Genomic DNA, 20,738 nt, shown 5'->3' on the forward strand with positions numbered 1-20,738 from the left:
GCAAGCATACAGACCAAAATGTAAGTCTAAGTCTTTAGATTAGAAAGGAAAGTGAGAGGGAGCATCTGAAAGTAACTTATTAGCTAATTTAGACATAAGAAACAGCATGTTTGCATTTTATCTAATTCAACATCAGTACCTAATTTTTATTTTATTTTTAATATATTTTAAAATTTGTTCTAATTAGTTATATATGACAGTAGAATGCATTTTTTTTTAAAGATAGAGTGAGAGAGGGAGGGAGGGAGAGTGAGAGAGGGAGGGAGAGAGAGAGAGAGAATTTTTAATATTTATTTTTTAGTTTTCGGCGGACACAACATCTTTGTTTGTATGTGGTGCTGAGGATCGAACCCGGGCCGCACGCATGCCAGGCGAGCGCGCTACCGCTTGAGCCACATCCCCAGCCCCAGTAGAATGCATTTTGATACATCATATATAAATGGAGTACAACTTCTCATTCATCTGGTTGTACATGATGTAGAGTTACACAGGTCATGTAATCGCATATGCACATAGGGTAATAATGTCCGATTCATTCTACTATCATTTCTACCCTCATGCCCCACTCCCCTCCCTTCATTCCTCTCTTTCTAGTCTAAAATATCTCTGTTCTTCTTCTGCCATTGTGAATTAGCAGCTGCATATCAGAGAAAACATTCAGCCTTTGGTTCTTTGGTATTGGCTTATTTTGCTTAGCATAATATTCTCCAGTTTCATCCATTTACTGGCAAATGCCATAATTTCATTGTTTTTTAAGGCTGAGTAATATTCCATTGTGTATATATACACCACAATTTCATTATCCATTCATCTGTTGAAGGGCACCTAGCTTGGTTCCATAGTTTAGGTATTGTGAATTGAGCTGCTATAAATATTGATGTGGCTGGATCACTATATAGTATGCTGATTTTAAGTTCTTTGGGTATAAACCTACAAGTGGGATGACTGGGTCAAATGGTGGCTCCATTCCAAGTGTCTTAGGACTCTCCATACTGCTTTCCAGAGTGGTTGCACCAATTTGCAGTTCTACCAGAAATGTACGAGAGTACTTTTTTTCCCACATCCTTACCAACATTTATTGTTGCTTGTATTCTTGATGATTGCCATTCTGACTGGAATGAGATGGAATCTCAATGTATTTTTTTAATATTTATTTTTTAGTTTTAACTGGACACAATGTCTTTATTTTATTTATTTGTTTTTATGTGGTGCTGAGGATCGAACCCAGGGCCTCGCATGTGCTAAAAAGAGCTATACTGCTGAGCTACAACCCCAGCCCCTCAATGTAGTTTTGATTTGCATTTCTCTAATTGATATAGATGTTGAACATATTTTCATATATTTGTTGGTCTACTGTATTTCTTCTTCTTTGTCCATTCATTGTTTTTTTTTTTTTTTTTTTTTGTGTGTGTGTGTGTGTGTGTGTTAAGTTTGTTTGTTTGTTTTTTGGTACTGGGAATTGAACTCGGGCACCCAACCACTGAGCCACATCCTTAGCCCTATTTTGTATTTTATTTAGAGACAGGGTCTCACTGAGTTGCTTAGTGCCTCACTTTTACTGAGGCTGGCTTTGAACTCATGATCCTCCTGTCTCAGCCTCCCCAGCTGCTGGGATTTGCAGAGGAGCATCTGGTGTTAAGTTTATTGGGTTTTTTTTTATATATCCTGGAGATTAACAGCATATGATTTTTAAAAAGTTGATGCCCAAAATGAGATTATTATCCATTTCCCAGTTTAATAGATTCAGAATAAAAGGTGTTGCTTGACCAACTTCAGCAAGCTTTTAGGAGTCAAGAATCAAAGGTAAGTTATAATTTAATGTATTTGCTTATATATACTTATTTGAATATGTACTGTCCTACAAAGTAATAGATTGGGCTGCGGAGTATAGCTCATGACAGAGGGTGTGATTAGCATGTGTGAGGCTCTGGGCTTGAGCATTATTAATAATAGATTAATTTTTTTCTGCTTTTCTATTCTTACATTTCAAGAATAGTTTTATTCAAACTTTTTTTCTCTTAAGATGAATAAAAAACTTTTTTTCATAATTGAATATGAAAATATTTATTTTCAGTATATGACGACTTGAGTCTTTTTTTTTTTTTTTTTTTTTTGAGAGAGAGAGAGAGAGAATTTCCTAAGATTTATTTTTCAGTTTTCAGCGGACACACATCTTTGTTTGTATGTGGTGCTGAGGATCAAACCCGGGCTGCACACATGCCAGGCGAGCACGCTACCATTTTGAGCCACATCCCCAGCCCCTGACTTCATTCTCTTTTGAACTGATTCTACCTTTTGCCTGAAGGTAAAATCATCTTGTGATCATGAGGTGACAAGCATGAAAAAAATGTAAAGAGAACTGCAGAAATGCCAGACCAGACATCATGGAGCAACTGGACTATTGTTACTTACCTCCAGCTTTGTTATGTGGCAAAAATAAATGTATGTGTCTAAACTACAGTAATTGTTTTTTTTTTTTTTTTTTTTTTCTATTACAGAAGCCAAATACATTTTAATGTTCAAGTGTCTATAATGACAGAATCAGCAAATTCAGGTAGTGTAGGTTGGGTACTCAATGTCAAGGTTTCTGCAACAGATGTCATAGATAGCCTCATTGTCTACCATGAAGACACAGAGTGCTCCAGGGTGGTATGGAGAATTCCAACTTGGGCCTTTATTTTATTTTATTTTTTTGGTACCCAGAAGTGAATGAATCCTTGGGTGCTTTAAGTTGCTTAGGGCCTCACTAAGTTGCTGAGGCTGGTTTTGAACTTATGATCCTTCTGCCTGAACCTCCTGACCCTCTAAGATTACAGATGTGCATCACTCTGCTTGGTGAGCTTGGAATTCTTGCCATAACCCAACAGAGAGACACTCTGTAGTAGGTTGAAAAATAGCCACAATATTTTGCAGTTCTTATAAAAAAAATAGATTCTATTTCCACTGTTTCGAATCTGGGCTGAACTTGTGAGTTGCGCAGACTAATAACATGTGACAGAAGTCACATTGTTGGGTGGGTTCAAGAACCTAGGGCTCACAAGGCCATATGGTTTCTGACTTTTCCTTCTTGCATGCTTCTATCTCCAAGTCAGGAAGCCTCAGGCTGGTTCCTAAAGTGTTTTGACATGCAAAGAGAGAAGTGGTGATGGGGAAGACTGACACAGGTGATAGCGAGACCCAAGTGCCCTGACTTGTGAGTGAAATCCTTTTAGGCTTTCCATTTCCAGTAGCACATTCAGCTGACTATTGCTACATGTATGATTGAATGATTCCAGGAGAGGGAATAGAAGAATAACCAATTCAACCAACAGATTTCTGAGAGATAATACATTGTTATTGTTTAAGCTACTGAGTTTTTTTTTTAAGCTACAAAGTTTTGATCCTATTTATTACATTGCAATAATAATCAGTAGGGAAGTTTCCCATAACTATGGAAAATCAAGAAACCCTAAAGCCTGTGCAACAGAATTCACTGGAGAGAAAAATGCAACATAATTTTGGTGCAAACATTATAGAGATATTCTCATTTTTATTTTTATTTATTTTTTTGTAGTGGGGATTGAACAGGGACACTTTACCACTGAGCTACAATTTCAATCGCAGTTCTTTTATTTTATTTAAAAAAAATTTTTTTAGTTGTCAATGGACATTTATTTTATTTATTTATATGTGGTGCTGAGACTCAAACCCAGAGCCTCACACATGCTAGGCAAGTGCTCTACCACTGAGCTACAATCCCAGCTCTTTTATTTTTTAAATTCTGTTTCACTAAGTTGCTTCGGGCCTCACTAAAATGACGAGGCTAGCCTCAAACTTGCAATCCTTTTGTCTTGATCTTCAGAGTCACCAGGATTACAGGTGTGTACCAATTTACCTGGCAGATGTTTTCACTTTTTACAGAGATACTTAAAACATTTTTCTGGGAATTTTTTAATCTTTATTTTGTCTCAGTTGTTTGAGACATAGCACTGTATGGTGTTATTACTAACAATGTCATTGTAAACCTATTTATCTAACATTAGGATAGTTTGCTTCCTTTATTTTTGGTCCTGTATTGGTGATCTTGGTATAACTGTAATCTTTACCTAGTGACCATTTGTACATTATTTTAAAAAATAACTGATAAACTGGGCATGGTGGCTCACACCTGTAATCCCAGCTACTCAGTTGGCCGAGGCAGCAGGATTGAAAGTAATTTAGCATAGCCTTAAGCAACTTAAGTGAGTTTAAAAGAACTGGGAATGTGGCTCAGTGATAATGCACTCCTGGGTTCAGTCCCTAGTATTAAAAAAAGTGATATTTAATGAACAAATATTTATTTTTCTTACATGCTAAGCATACACTCTACCACTGAACTATACCCCCAGACTCATGAACAAATATTGAACAAACAAAAACCTTGGTCCTAAAGTTATATAGGTTTTGTAGATTGAATCAAGAAACATTTTTTTCTTTATTTATCTTGGTGCTGGGGACTGAAACCAGGGCTTATGTGCATGCCAGTCAAATACTTTACCATTGAGCTACATCCCAGCCTAAGCATTTCATTCTTCCTTTTTTTCTTTTCTCTCCTTCCTTCTTTCCTTCCTTCCCTCCTTCCTTCCTTCCTTCCCTCCCTCTTTCTTTCTTTCTTGATATGAGGAATTGAATCCTGTCACTTACCACTGAGTGACATCTCCAGTCTTTTTATTTATTTATTTATATTTTGAGATCTCAAAATATAAATAAATAAATAAATAAAAAGAAAGACTGGAGATGTAACTCAGCTAAATTGCTGAGGGTCTCACTTTTGCCCAGGTTCACCTTCAACTTGTGATGCTTCTGCCTCAGTCTCTCAAGTCACTGGAATTACAGGCATGCACTACCACACTTATTGGCCCTAAATATTTATTTCTAATCATCTCATCTTTTGTCTTCCTTTACTATAGAGGTTAGAAAGGAAAATGGTAAAATTTCTGGACTCCCTTACAGCTACAGATGGTCATATGGTACAGTTTTATTCAAGGAGATAATCTGCTAAAGATATTCCCTCCACATGTAAACAGAAAAGGCCACAAGAGGAGAAAGCCCTTTATCTGATCTTTTTCACTTTGGTGTGTACCACCATACCTGATTCACAGCAAGAGTCTGAAGATGAGTTAATGAAGAGACTATTTACAGAGGTGCGGACAGAGTACAGGAAAGCAATAGTGAGTAGAATAGTAACCCAAGGTGTATAACATAGGCCCATCACAACTGTAGGCATGAGGAGTGAGGACAGGGGTTACAGCAAACCAGGAGAGAGCTGAGTGAGAGGTAGCTTCCTCAAGAGGAGCTTTGACCTTCAGAGGGGTCCCAGCCACCCTCCTCTTTCATTCTAATCTCCTTTGAGTGCTTCCTTTTGTTTAGGCTCCACAGAGAGTCAGAGGGAAAAGTCTTCTGGACACAAATTGAGGTAAAAAATATTGGAGAATTAATCTGGAGGTAAAAACACCACACAGGCATCTATCTTTTTCTTTTTTCTTTTCTTACATCTACAAAACGCAACACACAGTGAGAGTCCTGGCAAAAAGTAGGAGATGAATCCATTTTTATTTGCATTTAATTGAATTTAGTTATCTGTTCTGTCCTATAGTACTCACAACCCAATCTGAAATCACCATCAACCTTATTCATGCATAAAATCCAACATAAAATTGCTAGTCTGCAAATAACTTCTTTTTTACCCAATAGCAAAAGATATTTGGATCCTTTCCTGAGGCCAGATTAGGAGTGGTTTTTTGAAGCAACTTTTGTAGATCTAGATTTAAAAAACATATTAGAAATGCAAAATAAACTGGGTGTTGTGGCATGCACCTTTTCCTTCTCTCTTTCTTTTCTTTTTTCTTTTAGAGGAAGGTCTTGTTAAAATTATCTAGGTTAGTCTTGAACTTGCTGTCCTGCCTCAGCCTCCTAAGTAGCTGGAATTACAGGTGTGTGTGTTTACACTATTTTTTTTTTTTTTTTAAGATGGGGTCTTGTTACTCATGAGTTAAAGCCATCCTCCACCTCAGCCTCTGAAGTAGCTGGACATGTGTGTTGTCATCCTGCCTGGTTCAACATTTATATATTGATGAATGAATAAATTAAAATAATTATCGATGTTAGTTTTGTTGTAAATATAAAGTGAGATAACAATAAAATGCACTTAGTACATAGTAGAACTCTATAAATTTAAGTGTTTTCCCCCTCCCTTCCCCATGTCCAATAATTCAACAAGTCAGCTTGACCTCAGTTTTTAAACATATCTTTTCTCTCTACTTCATTTATTACTACCATTCTAGCCAAACCAACCTTATCTCCCATCTAGACTACAGTAATAGTCTCTTTCTTAGCCGATCTCTCCACCTTCTTTCTTGCTCCTGTTCCCATCAAACTCCAATCTCTCCAGAGTGAGGAAGATCTTTTAGAATTGCTTTTTTTTTTTTTTTTTTTTGATGGTGGAGTTGTGCTGGGATGGAACCCAGGGTCTCATGCTGCAGTCTGGCTGGGCACAAAATAACCGAGCGGCCACAAAGCCTTGTAGGTTCAAACAGCAACTCTTTATTCCCGAACTCTCACAGGCACTCTACACATACTTTCCGGGAATATATTCCCTCCACAGGCTTGGCACGCCAATTCTTACAGAACCCAGCGAGAACTCAAGGGGAACTCCAAAGTAGCAGGCTCCCCAGGCAGCAGGATCTGCCCTATTCCCCCCCCAGGATCCGCCCTAATCCCAGAGCCACCCTAATCCCAGAGCAGGGTCACCTTTCAACCATTCCCTCTAGCAAAATGCCATGTGTCATTCCCACTAAACTAAACTGTGGCTCTCAACAGTCTCATGCATAAAAGCTTGTGCTCTACCATTGAATTACATCCTTAGCACTAGAAACAGTTCTGATGTCATTTCTAAACCAGATTAAACATCTTTAGGTATTTAGAATTAGCCTGGACTTCTTTATGTTGTTTGGTCTCTACTTTCCTCTTAAACTTCATATGCTTTAGGCTAATTGGCTCTTCCCCCCACCTTCCTGGAATTAACAAAATTTATTTCCATTTTAGCACTTTAGCATTGATGGATTCTTCTTTTGGAATATTCAGCTAGTTAACTCCTTGTTGCCATTCAGATATCAGTTTTAAGGGGGACTCCCTCTGAGAAGGAGTATCACTAATCAGAAGTGGTAATTTCTTATCATACCACCTTTAATAGCACTTAACACTGCACTGTTTTGTTTTGTTTTGTTTTTGTCTATATGTTTGTTTCTCCCTCAATAATTCCCCCCCCTCGTGCTGGGGATCGAATCCAGGGTTTCCTACATGTCACTGATCTATAACCCCAGACCCTCTCCTCAATAAATTTTAAGCTTTGTGAGAATAGAGACCTTGTCTGGTATGTTCATCTCTCCATCCCCAAAGTTGGAGCGATGTCTGGAACTTGTAGTATATGCCTAATAAATATTTGCTGAATAAATGAGCGCACTACTTATGAGGACGACAACAACAACTCAAACTAGTCGGTTACACATTCTTGCAAATTTTCCAAGAACAAGAATTGCAGTTCCAAGCCCCTGGGTTCCATCCCAGAACCGGAAAAAGAAAAATCCTGGAAGACTGGGAAACCTAAAAACAAAAGATCTGGGGTTGCAGGGTGAAGAAGCGAAGAAAAAAATTCATGAACTTTGGCTTTTCTTTCCTAGCCAAACACCCCAGAGACCTTGCAAAAGGGAGGCCTAGAATCTTTTGACTAGACATTCCGGCTCAATCACGGTGGGTATTTTCCATCTATGACACTTTGTAGCCACTCCTGTTGGGCTGCAAATGCGCAAATACCTTTAGGACCCCGTGTTCCATTCTGTTTCTTTATGAATGAACCGGCTCAAATCGACGCACGCGCAGCTCCCGGTTGTCCCGCTCCACGTGAGGCCCACCAGTCCCTCTAGCCGGGCGGCCCCGCCCTCATCCATTCTAATAGACCAATGATGAGAGGCCTGGGGGGCGGAGCCCGGAGCCACCAGGTTCTGTAGTTCCCCGGGCGCCCGGCTCCCTCGCGTTAGTCTTGCTGTGTTGTGATCACGTGGCCGACTTCGGGCGCGGCGCTTGTTTTGGTTTTTCTTTAGCTTGCCTCTGGAAGCTTTGGGGTGAACGATTTTCCTGCACCGGTTGCCGTGCCTGTCTACATCCAGACCTCTTCTTCGGGCTCTCTTAGCCCGCAGTTCTGCATGTCCCTCGGGGCGGGTTCCTGCCATGCCGTTGGTCCGCTACAGGAAGGTGGTCATCCTTGGATACCGCTCTGTAGGTGAGTCTCCGCCCTGCAAAGAACAGGAATGCACCGCAGCTTTGTGGTCAGAAGAGGCGCGCTGTCGCGGGAACTTGACCCAGTGCCGGGTGTTTAGAGCGAGGGATGGAGGAAAAAAGGTTGGTGTGTTGAAGGCTGCAGGAAGCCGTAGCTTGTAAGGGTTAATGTGGACTTGACTGCAGGAACATCTGAGAGGTCCTCAGCATTATCCTGGGAGTAGAGATGGGGTCCGGACTCGAAGGTGTGGGCAAATAGTCACAAGTGTCCTGGGGCAGTGAGGACACTCCTAGGAATATCGAATCTTCCCGGGAGTGAGGTGGGGTAGGGAAAGGTGGCAGGAAAGGCTTCCTGCTGTGCTGCTGTATGCACCCGGGAGCCAAAGCGAAGAGACAAGGCCAAAAGATGGTGAAGGTAGCATAAGAGAAAGCCTTTGTTGGGGCGCTCACAGACTAGGGTACTGATTTGGGGTACTATTTGGTCCTGAGCCACAGTCCTTTAGGATTGAGGATGTGAATATGGAGGGATGTTTTACATACTACTTCTGCACTTTACAGGGAAGACATCTTTGGCACATCAATTTGTGAAAGGCGAGTTTTTGGAAGGCTACGATCCTACAGTGGAGAATAGTGAGTAGTTTGTCCTTTGGTGTGAAGGGGATATAACCTGGAGGGCTTGGGTGCCTCACCCAACTCCATGATTTGGGATTTTCCTGTTGCCAAGGGACTCCTTTATTTAGTTGTTAAATCTAATCTCCTCTTGCAATCTTGTTCTGTGGGTGAATAGAGTATGGATTTGCAAGGTACTATGTCCAGAAGAGTGTACATATAGACAGTAAGAGTCCTAGCATGTCACTTTAGTTTCCTGGAGAGCTCCCTGGACCTGGTACATCTATGTCACCTCCAGAGTTAAGAATGTATGGGGTACACATTGCTGGCTGTACAAGGCACCTCACAGTCAAGTTTTCTTTTCTTTTCAGCTTACAGCAAGATAGTGACTCTTGGCAAAGATGAGTTTCACCTACACCTGGTGGACACAGCAGGGCAGGTACCAGTTGGGGCAGGGTATTCAAATGTGGTAGTTCAGCCCTAGGAGATAAAGTTTGGCAGCTTTCGTGGTTCATGTGTAAAGTAGTATTGGATGAAAAGCATTTTAGCTGCTAACACTGTTTATAGGGCTCATTAGAGCTGTTCCATAAACTTATTGGATAGAAGTGACTGGAGTGGGGAGTGCCCCAAGAACACTGGACACTGTCCCACCGACCTTTGCCATCTGAGTGGTGTGGATCTAGGTACTAATGTTTCTATTTCTTGTCAGGATGAGTACAGCATTTTGCCCTATTCATTCATCATTGGGGTCCATGGTTATGTCCTTGTGTATTCTGTCACCTCTCTACATAGGTAAGTAAACAAAGTTGTGGGGGACTTGGGAGGACATGAGGACTGTCTCAGAATTAAGATTATAGCTCCATTTCTTGTGTTTAAAGCTTCCAAGTCATTGAGAGTCTGTACCAAAAGCTACATGAAGGGCATGGGAAAACCCGGTAAGTGGGCTGAAGGGGGTTGGAGGAGCAACCGGGTGAATTGTCTAAATTAGAAAGGAGGCTAGTACATAGATCATGCCTAGTCTGATGGGGATTTGTCAAGCCTTGATTTGAAGGTGGTTGGGGTCCATAGAGAATGAGAGGGGAGCCTATAGTCACTGCCATCTCCTCACAGGCTGCCAGTGGTGCTAGTGGGGAACAAGGCAGATCTCTCTCCAGACAGGTATGTAAGTCTCTGCTGCTCAGGGTTAAGGAAAGTGAGCTAGACTAGGAATCAGTTAAACTCTAGTCCTATCCCTATTACTGACTCAAATAAACTATTTCACCTCTCTTCATTTCTAACTAGAGGGTTAAGAGAAGATAACCCTTCTATCACAAAAGCCACAGTTGCAGTATTTCAAGCCTCAGTCCTTTTTTCCTTTTTTTTTTTTTTTTTAATCTCCCTTTGGTTCTGGGGATTGAACCCAGGCCTTGTGAATGTGAGGCAGGCACTCTACTGAGCTATATCCCCAGCTGCAAGACTCAGCCCTTTGTTTACCTCTATCTCTTTCCTCAACCTTTGTTGCAAACTTTGGAGAGATGGGAAGTATCAGAGAAGTCTAGATTCTAAAGATTTTGCAGAGAACTTGGGTACCTTGTTATCATCCATTTTTATGTCCCAAATTTACTTCTAGAGAGGTACAGGCAGTTGAAGGGAAGAAATTAGCAGAGTCCTGGGGTGCGACATTTATGGAGTCATCTGCTCGAGAGACTCAGGTACTGGGAAGGTGGTGGGGATAGCAGTTTCTTCCTTATACATTGCTTGGTGGTGGGGACGGGAGGGGAATGGGGCGTTCACCTCAGAGCTGGCACCAAACTGACTTTTGCCCTGAATGCTTATCCCTTATAGCTGACTCAAGGCATCTTCACAAAAGTCATCCAGGAGATTGCTCGTGTGGAGAATTCCTATGGGCAAGAGCGACGATGCCGTCTCATGTGAGCCCTCGGGTGTGGGGTAACTCCCTTGTTGCTGCCTCTAGCACTTGCTGGGTTCCACTGGGGGACAGACCCTCTGGACTTCATGGATAGCTGCCAGCTATTCCTAGCCCTTTGGGCACACAGTGTGGTACCTCATATTTGCACACTTTCCACAGGCTCCAGTGGCCTGGGTGTCAATGTTTACAAAGGGCAAGGATGTCTCATGGGCACTGGCCTCTCTAGACCCTTTTTTCCTCTAAATGAATTCTCTTAGAACCTGTGGGTTGGTATATGAGTCCTGGGCATTGTTTATCCAGGACTCATCCTCCTGTATAGGTTTTTGGTGTTGCCTGGGCAAGAAGAGCTGGGGACTCCTGAAGAAGAGTTGGCTTCCTGGTGTGACAATGTATATATGCAAATAAACTGAGAAATCTTTTGTTGTTGACTTTTCTGTATCTGAGAAGCTCAGGACCAGTATTCCTTTTCCAAGGAGTGATGGTCTTTGGTGGGAAATCATTCCTCCTACCTCATTCCTACTCCTTACTCCTCATTTATTAAGGACCATTACCCTAAGACTTACCACCTGCCTTTCTCACCTTTCTGCTAGGTTCTTCTCTACAGTACTGAGTTTCTGTTGGTTGCTCCACCCATCCAAGTTAGTCTCTTAACATTCCCTTACCTACAGAAACACCACCCTCTAGTGGCCACCTGCCATATGCTGATCTAGGTGTTGTCCCTGGGACCTTAGTACTTGGCTGAGACTCCTGGTAGAGTTTGGGGAAAAGGAAGTTCCTCACTCCTTATAATGTGAAAATGAAGGTAAAGACTAAAAGTGTTGTGAAGATTTTGATTCCCGGGCTGGGGATGTGGCTCAAGCGGTAGCGCGCTCGCCTGGCATGCGTGCGGCCCAGGTTCGATCCTCAGCACCACATACAAACGAAGATGTTGTGTCCGCCAAAAACTAAAAAATAAATATTAAAAAAAAAAAAAAAAAAAAGATTTTGATTCCCCAAGAAAGTTGAGAAAGTCAGAAATAATGCTTCTGGTGCATATCAGCCTCTTTGCCCCTAGTCCCTTTCATTATAATATGCATTCTTTGCTCTTTTTATGCTTTTTAATTTTTTTGTACTGTTCACATTTTGGGGGGCATGCTACATGTTTTAGCTGCCAAAGGATATTGTTTTTGTCCTTTTTTCAACAACTTACCACCTCAGAATGAGGATGGCTATGTATTTCAGCTAGAAAGGTTTGGGTCTCTTTGCCTCAGTTTATATACATACATACATAAACACACACTATATACATATTTTAGTTGTCAATGGATCTTAATTTATCTATATGCAGTGCTGAGAATTGAACCCCATGCCTCACACATGCCAGGCAAGCGCTCTACCACTGAGCCACGACCCCAGCACCTCTCTGTCTCAATTTTTTAAAATTTATTTTATTTTTGGTACCAGGAATTGAAGCCAATTGAAGCTTAAGCACTGAGACACATCCCCAGCTCCGCCCCCGCTCCCCCTGCCCTTTTTTTAGACAGGGTCTTGCTAAATTGCTGAGGCTGCCTTTGAACTTGTAATCTTCCTGCCTCAGCCTCCCAAGTAGCTGAGATTGGAGGCATGCACCACCCTATCCAGCTGCCTGTTTTTCTTGACTCTCTTTCTCATAACCCAAGAGTCTAACTGGCCCAGCTTCTCCTCCAATAAAATGGATTATTTGAATGGTATCATAAATGTATAAGGAGGATAGATCTCTCTTGCTAATTGGCGGAGGATGAAGTACCCTATCAGTGCACTTAACTTGGTGGCGGTGAGAAACGGACAAAATCTAGGTGTGATTTTTTTTTTTTTTTTTTGGTGGTACTGGGGACTCTTAGCTACATTCCCAGTCCTTTTTAAAATATATATATTTTTAGTTGTAGATGAACCCACACAGTATCTTTATTTTTATGTGGTGCTGAGGATTGAACCCAGTGCCTCATGCATGCAAGGAAATCTCTTTACCAGTGAGCTACAGTTCCAGCTCTCCCAGTCCTTTTTATTTAAAAAAAAAAAAAAATTTATTATTTTTGGTTTTGAGGATTGAACCCAAAGGTGCTTTACCACTGAGCCACATCCCTACCGTGGTATCAGTATGTTGCTTAGTGCCTTTAAATTGCTGAGTCTGGCCTTGAATTTATAATCCTCCTGTCTCAAACTCCCAAGTCTCTGGAATTGCAGGCATGTGCTACCAGGCCTGGCTATTTTTTGAGATAGGGTATCACCAAGTTGTCCAGGCTGGGCCCAAATCTGTGATCTAGGCTGGGGATGTGGCTCAAGCAGTAAGACACTCGCCTGGCATGCGTGGGGCACTGGGTTCGATCCTCAACACCACATAAAAATAAAATAAAGATATTGTGTCCACCTAAAAAAACTAAAAAATAAATGTTTAAAAAAAATCTGTGATCCTTTGCTCCAGTCTCCTGAGTTGCTCGTATTACAAATGTGCACCACCATGCCCAGCTAGGTGGGATTTTTTTTTAAACATTTTTATTCATTGTTGATGAATTTTAAAATTTTATTTATTTATTGGTATGTGGTGCTGAGAATTGAACCCAGTGCCTCACACATGCTAGGCAAGTGCTCTACCACTGAGCCACAATCCCAGCCTGCTAGGTGGGATTTTTAGCCATGATCTTGTCAGTATTTGGCTCCAGTCTTATGGCTGAAAATGATGTTTTGTCATGCCGATTTTTCAAAGTCCTATTTTTGCTTCTCTGATACAGAATCTAACAAGAAATAAGGCTTCTAGAAAAAAATATATACCCCAAAGAGCAATCTCAGTGACTTAGGAAGTTTCTTAAGGCCATCATCATCCTCTCTTTACTTTTTACTTGGAAGCCCCAAGTCACATATGGCATACAATTAGGTCTTTCTGCACATCTGGTAAGGATTCTCATTACAGGAACCTACCACTGCCATTTTCATAAAGCCTGGGATAGACTTTATAGACATCTGAGATTTTTCTAGATGTTTATCAATTAGCAATCCCAGGGCCTGAAAAACTTGAGTTATTAGTGGTTAATAGCTTCTCCATTTAGCATTGTGACCTTGGGCAGTCACTTAAAGTCTCTGAGCCTCAGCATCTTACATAGTGTGGTTAAATCTGCTTCAGACGGCTGAGATGAGAATTAAATGAGGTAATATACACAATACTTTGCATAGCTCATCATACATACAAGCCCTTAAGAAATGGTGGCTATCAGCTGGGTGCAGTGGTGCATATCTGTAATTCCAGCAGCTTGAGAGGCTGAGGCAGGAGGATCCCAATTAAAGTCATCTTCATCAATTTAGCAAGGCCCTAAGCAACTTAGTGAGACCCTGTCTCAAAAAAATAAAAAAATGCTGGGGATGTCGCTCAGTGGTTAAGTGCCCTTGGGTTCAATCCCCAGTACAAGGGGAAAAAAAAGTAAAGAAAAAAAAAAAAGAAATGGTAGCTATCAGTCTATAAGTCAGTGTTATTATTGGAGTTTCTAGTGAGGGTTTGCTTTTCCCTATCTCTGGTTACAGACAATAAGGAGGTACCTTCCATTTTCCAACTTCTATCTCTCAATTAACTTACTATATAGCTGGGACAGATGTGGGGTCATTGCTAAAGGTTTTTCATTTTTGTTTTTTTCTGAAATGCACTTGGTCAGAGCAGAGAACATGATGTCAATGTGTGCATAGTGGAGGACATACCTCGTCCGGATCCCTCCTATAACCATGGAAAAAGAGCCAGGAGATTGGACTGTCCAATATGGAAGCCCCAAGTCACATATGGCTTTATAAATTTAATTAAAATAAAAAGTTCCTCAATAATACTACCTTCATTTCAAAGTGCTCACCTTTTCCATTGGGCCTGTGTCGTAAACTCTTCCCACAACACTAGTCCTGTACCGTTCTGCTTGCCTTTCTTCACTTTTCCTTTAAAAACAAAAAAATACTCGGGAGGCTGAGGATGGAGGATAGCAAGTTCTACACCAGCCAGAGCAACTTATGAAGACCCAGTCTCAAAATAAAAAATTCAAAAGGCTGGGGATGTAAACCATTTGTAGTGACCCCCTCCCTCACAATACTCAGTACAGCTAAAACACACACACACAATGTTTTTAATCAACAAAACATGGCCTTTGGTTTGAAGCATGGCTCAGCTTCTCACTAGATGTGATTTTCTGGGCAATTTTATCTCTTTTAGCCTCAATCTTTTCATTGGTAATATGGAGATCGTTCCATGCAATTCATAACACAAGTGAGGAATAACTAGGAAGATATAAAGTATCTACACATTGTTAGTTTGTCTCCTACCTGCCCCAAGTGTACAGCTCATACAGAAAGCCACTCCTATTGCTTCCTCTCATCCAGACTTGGGGTGGAGGTGCCCGCCAAGAGTGTGTTCTGGAATCTTTTTCAGAGTAATAGTACTCCCGCCAGGTAGTAGGAAAGCTACCTTAGTTTACTTAAAAAGAAAAAAAAAAAAAAGAGGGGGTGGGTGGGGACAGAGGGCCTGAAGATTCCGAAACACCAGAGTTGGGGGTAGGAGCACTCTGAAAAGGAAGAGAAGGAAGCTCTGTATTGATGTTTTGATGGGGAAGCGGTGTGTGTGTGTGGCAATTGTGAGGGCACCGACCGTCCTTACTCAAGAAGGGGTCTGGGAGCCTCAAGGAAAGACTAGGAACTCGTCCAGAGTTCTTTGGGCCCCCGAACGTGGCAAGAACACACCCTATACAGCGCCAGGCGCCGTGCCTCACTTTCTCCATTTGCGGACTCCAGTTCCCAGGATGCAGAGCAGCGTCCAATCTCCTGGCTCTTTTTCCATCCCCCTCCCGGGAAAGATTGCCCCTGGCCAAGACAAGGGGGCAGCTGCAGTTTCAGAAACCAACGACTGCAAGGGAATGGAATTAGAAAGTGACCAGAATTCCAGTTTCATCGTCCAGAAGGTAAGGAAGACAGCTCCAGAACTGGGGCGACGAGCAGGGGGGCTTCATTCCCACGTGTCTGCACAGCGGCCGGTCCGGCGCAGTCGGGGTTAACCTGTGGCGGAGGGATCCCATAACGTGTGCGTAGAACTGCAGAGTCACAGCCTTTCCTCCGAGAGGGCCGTATCCCTACGCCGCCCCGCTCCAACACAAAATAGGGCCGCATCTTATCCTTTCTCCCCTTCTTGAGTGGGGCTCCCCGGGCAGAAGGTCCCGGAGGATCCCACACCAGAGGCTTCACGAATCTCCGCGACTGCTGCCCAGATCTCGGGCCAGGAAATAGCCCCTTCGCAGGAACCACCCTACCGGCCGAACAGGAGGCGGAGGGGGGGGGGAGGCGGAGCGGCGCCGCGCTGCACTACTTTCCTCTCCGGTTGCAAATGGCTGCCTCGTTCCCCACTTTCCGCTCAGTTTCCTGACCCCTTGGCGCCGGGAGCCGGGGTTGGGCCATGCACCTCTAGGCCCCCCGCGATCACAGCCAACTGGGGGTCGAGGGGGTGCCGCCGACCTGAGCCGGCCAGGCCGGGGGCGGGGCAGCTCCGGAGGCCAGAGGGGAAGGGAGGCGAGCGCAGGGCCTGGAGCGGCCGGAGGGGAGCGGGCAGAGGGCTCGCACCGCCCGCCCCTTCCTCTTCCTCGCCCACCTACCCTCCTCCCTTCCCCGGGGGGAGCAGAAGGTGGGGGGACTCGAAGCCGCCGGAGGCGAGCGCTCGGGGTCGAGGAGCCCGGCGCTGGGTGTGTGTCAGGTTCAACCCCGCGGCCCCGCCGGCTCCGCGTCGCGGTAGCTCGCGCGGCCCCGGGGCGCCGGCCGGGCGGGGAGAGGGACTCGGCGCTGCTGTGAGGGTCTCACGTTCCATCCGGGCCCGGCGCGGGGCGGCGCGGCATTCCTTCCGGGCTGCTGGGGAGGCGCCTCGACGTTCCATCTGGAGAGCCTCGACGTTCCGCCCGAGCCCGGCGCGGGCGGCCGGGGCGCTGGCCGGGCCCTAGGACTGAGAGGCCGCCCGGCGACGCGGATGCGGAGCCTTCTTGCCCAAGATCAAAGCCACCGGTGCTCTCTTTGTGTCCGCTCGGGATTCGCCGCCCTGGGGCTGTCCATGGAAACCTAAACTGCTGGAACCCGAGGCAGAGAACCCCTCTTTGGCTTCTTGCTTTTTTGGGGGGGTGGGGAGGGTGGCCACTCCGACCTGGATTTACCGTTCTTGGCCCCCCTAAGCCCCCCCGTGCGGGGGGCGACTGTGATCGCTCTGGCGGTTGGAGGTCGGGGAGCGGCCCGGGCTCTGGCCATGTTCTCGGATGAGGATTTCTGGATCGCCCTGTGAAGAGGTGAGTGAAGTCCGCCCGGCCAGGGCCCAGAAAGGGTTGGACTGGGGGCACAGCCAGATGGACTATCTTGGCCTGTGCTGGCCTTAGGTTGGAGAAGGGGGTGCCAGAGCTGGGGAGGGTTCTTTTGGCAGGGTCTGTCAGGGGAACCTGAGCCAGTCGTTAGGGCAGAATCGAGGCCTGGTGTCTTGGGGTGTGCCTCTTTAAAGACTGGGGGTTCAGGGAAACAGGGAGTTTGGGAACCTGTCCAGATAGTCTCTCTGCCCGTTTATTTTTGTGTTGGGGGGAGTTCCACCAAATTAAGACCCAGGCCATGGTGCCAGCACCAATCCCAGCCTGCTGCTTCTCCCCGCAGGGTTCCCGTAGGTCTTGGGACAGAACAACTTGGGATTGGGGGAGGGTGCCACTGCCAGGTCGGATTTACTGCCAGATTGGACTTTAAGGTTGTTCCTACTCAGCCAGGCACCAGTGCAGTCTCTGAGAAACTCAAGGAGCCCTAGGTCCTTCACCAGGTCTTCTTTACCTGGAGTAAAGGGGAGGGTGTGTGGATACTGACTAGTGTGATGAAGGGGTGACTGGTGAAGGAGGAGGAGGGGCTGGGGGTAGCTCTGGCCCTACTGTTCAACTTTAAACTACCCCTGCCTGGCAAAGTGACCCTAGCTAGGCCTACTGCTGTCTTAGCCTGCTTTGCCTCCCCTACTCCTGGGATGGACATAATCTCCAGGGGATTATAGAGGAGGCTGTGGAGATTTGTTTCCTGCGAATGTGGGCTGCAAAAAAATGGCTTTTGTCTCCTGCTTTCTCTGGGCCTTGTGTGGAGAGCTGGCTGCCCATGAGTCCCTAGCCAGTCCTGCAGACTCCTCCCAGACTTCTCCAACACTTTTCTGACTAAGGAATGCTAACTGGTCCTCTGATCCTATCCCAGTCCTGCAGAATAGGATGACTTGATTTGAACTTTTCTGGTGGAAGTCAGTGTGTCTAGCCCTAGCAAGTGGTGCTGGGAGAAGGGGTGTATATGCATGTGCAGGAGGTTGCAGCATGAGCCTTGCGCCTCTGACTCTGAACTCCCCAGCTAGGACAGCCTCTCTCACACCTGTCATGCTGCCCAGCAGGGATTTGGCTAGTGCATTTTGCTCCTTCACTCAACCCCCTCCAACATACATATGTATATACTGGATCTCTTTTGAGTTTGATCTTGGAAAGCAGAAAGTAGGGGTTTTGCCCTTGAACAATTTCTGAGGCACAGGGCTGGTGAAGTGAGGTAAGCTGTCAGCTGTGGTCTCTGCTAGTGCTTTCTGTGGAGGGTTCCTCCTGTCATCTGTCCCCAAACAGCTTCCTCAGATGGGAAATTAGCAGTGGCTTCTCTTAGGTGTGGCAAATTCTAGGATGACCCAGGGACAGTGTGGAGGGTCTTCAGGGCCAGTATTGCCATTTGAGTCTTTCCTGGAGGGCTGACCCAAAATGGGGGTGGACGGAGGTGTGGTTTGATTCTCAGGCTGGGAACCAGGAAGTCCTGAGTCCTATTGAAGAGTTGTTCACGCAAGGGCCTGTTTCAGCCTTTCACCTCTCCAAGCTTCTATTTCCCCTGTGGCTGGGAAAATGGAGTGAAAGCTGTTAGTCTGGGATGAATGCAAGGAGAATAGTGGGTTGAGATAAATCCCTGCTTTTCTTGCTGTTTGTTTTGGGCCTTTTAGGCATAGCATTAAGGAGTATCAGCATAGTTTTGCTTCGTAGGTCAGAGGAAGCCTGCTAGGCATTATTCCACTTAGATTTAGGAAAAACCCCTTAGTGTATTAGTATGTCTGTGTTTTCTGGCTGTGATTGATGGGATGTGGGAACCTGTGCCTTTATTTCTTTAGATGTGTTCAGAGGCTTGAAGGTTGTGGAACTTAGCATTGGTGTGTAGATGCTGGATGGCAGGGATGGGGAAGTAGGGATTGAGAGCTTAGGCTTCTTGGAGGTACCTTTAGATTCTTTTTGGTACAATTTAGAGAACACTCTGCATCTTGCTTCTTAATCTCTCATCTTCCATAGCTCCATGAATGGGACTCTTGACTATGGAGGACATTAGTATTCTGTTCCTCAAGACTGGACGAAGGTGGTTTCTGTACCTTCTTGAACATTGCCAGCTGTACCAGCCTGAGAGGGCTGTGCTCGGGGGAGGGTAGAGGAATTTGTCCCTGTGGCCTTGTGTGAGGCGGTTCTCCTCCTACCCACTGTATTATCACTGTTGTTTTTTATTTCTTCCTGTGTGTGACTCCTTTGACTTCAATTTTGAGAGCAGAGCTGGATCTTTGGGGAGGATCTTTGGAGCATGTAGTGGTAAGATACAGTAAGATGCAAGCATAGAAAATTTTGAGGCCTTCTTGGACTTCTGGGGATGTCTAGGCCTTGAATGACTGAATAGGAAGAGGGACCTGGCTGGTACCCTGACCTCCAACTCCCACTTCCCACAGGTGGTTTCTAATGGCCCCTTGAAGTTCCTGAGCAACTTTTCTGTGAGACAGCCAGATGACCCACCCTGCTTTTTTTTTCAGGTGTGGTTGTGTAGCAGATTTGTGAAAGAAAGATGGTTTGAGAATGGAGATAACAGGCATCAGGTGATGCTTTATGTTACCTACCTAAGAGATTCTGAGTGGTGGGGGAAATGGCTCAGGAGAAGCATTTCCAGCATCTGGAAAAGGAAGTGTGATCTTAGGAAAGGAGGGACTGATAACTTGGTAATTAGGGAATTGATTTCCCAATCTTGAGCACCTTTGAGAGTTCCCCTGTCATTGAATCCTAAATTGTTGACTGGGGGATTTGCCATACAGTTTGAGAGGACAGGGTTGTTCTTATTAAGTTTGATGTAGTCACTGTTGTTAAAAAAGAGGAGTGAAAAAGGTGGGAGATGAATTTCTCAGACTCTTATTACTTGCAATTCTTTTTTTAGGACTCTCATACTCCATCTCTTAATCTCTAATTAAGAGAACGGTCTACCCTTCTCACTAACAGCTTATGGTACCTGTCCCTTTCTCCTTTCTTCTATAGGGTCCCTTTCCTATTCCTCATCTTTGTAATTCTTCTTATTCTTTACTCCTGTTTGTTTTTGTACTACGCTTAGTTCCCTCCAAGGTAAAGGAAAATATGCTCAAAGGTGTGTCTCAACTTTTTTTTTTTTTTTTTGGTACAACTTTAGTGTGTTTTGTATGACTCTGGTACAGGCTGGTATATCTTAGAAGGGGGACTGGGGACCGTTACTTACACACACACACACACACACACATACACACACCCAGTTTGTGTGGAAACCCTCTTTGACGGAAGAGGAAGGAAACTGTTCTGCTCTGCTATGTCCTGCCCCATTTAGAACTCCTCCAAGTGGCAATGTGCTTCCTGAGACTACAACTCCCAGCATGCTTAGCCTCAGACCTGCCTACACATGCTCAGTAACTCTTCAGGCCCACTTCTGTTAACTACTGGGAACATCTCAGGAGGAAGGGCAGTTGGCGTTGTTAAGGGCAACGACCTGAGGCCTTCAGGTTGGGTGAGACCCAGGGTTTAGTTAGGGCAAGGGCAGAGCATTTGAGTGGATATTGGGGTTTCTTCTGTTGGGATTGAGTTGTCCTGGTTGAGACTAGTGGAAGTGGGAG

General features: G+C 44.6%; 2 protein-coding genes across 12 annotated transcripts in view; both read left to right on the forward strand.

Moving 5' to 3' along the window:
• The first annotated feature begins 8,072 nt into the window (after positions 1–8,072).
• On the forward strand, positions 8,073–11,229 carry Rhebl1 (RHEB like 1). 3 transcript variants are annotated; one of them, XM_027949892.3, is made up of 9 exons: positions 8,073–8,296; positions 8,851–8,922; positions 9,273–9,340; positions 9,611–9,693; positions 9,780–9,836; positions 10,012–10,059; positions 10,511–10,592; positions 10,726–10,811; positions 11,130–11,229. In XM_027949892.3, exons 1-9 carry the CDS (start codon positions 8,245–8,247, stop codon positions 11,218–11,220), a joined length of 639 nt encoding a protein of 212 aa, XP_027805693.2. In that variant the 5' UTR covers positions 8,073–8,244; the 3' UTR covers positions 11,221–11,229. The 3 variants fall into 3 exon arrangements, with proteins under 3 accessions (XP_027805693.2, XP_027805695.1, XP_027805694.2); XM_027949894.3 differs by having other exon boundaries at positions 10,726–11,229; XM_027949893.3 differs by lacking the exon at positions 10,012–10,059.
• A 4,692-nt stretch (positions 11,230–15,921) lies between these two features.
• Positions 15,922–20,738, forward strand: part of Kmt2d (lysine methyltransferase 2D) — a 40,664-nt gene continuing 35,847 nt past the window's right edge. For all 9 annotated transcript variants that reach the window (XM_071609894.1, XM_071609901.1, XM_071609900.1 and 6 more), the window contains exon 1: positions 15,922–17,109. The gene's annotated coding sequence lies outside the window, so the exon portion shown is untranslated. The remainder of the gene's footprint in view (positions 17,110–20,738) is intronic.

Source organism: Marmota flaviventris, chromosome 3 (assembly GCF_047511675.1).
Source record: "Marmota flaviventris isolate mMarFla1 chromosome 3, mMarFla1.hap1, whole genome shotgun sequence".
NCBI classification, from domain to species: Eukaryota; Metazoa; Chordata; class Mammalia; order Rodentia; family Sciuridae; genus Marmota; species Marmota flaviventris.

Coding starts and splice junctions, on each gene's coding strand:
- Rhebl1 (XM_027949892.3), top strand. CDS start 8,245: ATGCCGTTGGTCCGCTACAGGAAGGTGGTCATCCTTGGATACCGCTCT. Junction 9,837..10,011: donor GAAGGGCATGGGAAAACCCG/GTAAGTGGGCTG, acceptor ATCTCCTCACAG/GCTGCCAGTGGTGCTAGTGG. Junction 10,060..10,510: donor GCAGATCTCTCTCCAGACAG/GTATGTAAGTCT, acceptor ATTTACTTCTAG/AGAGGTACAGGCAGTTGAAG.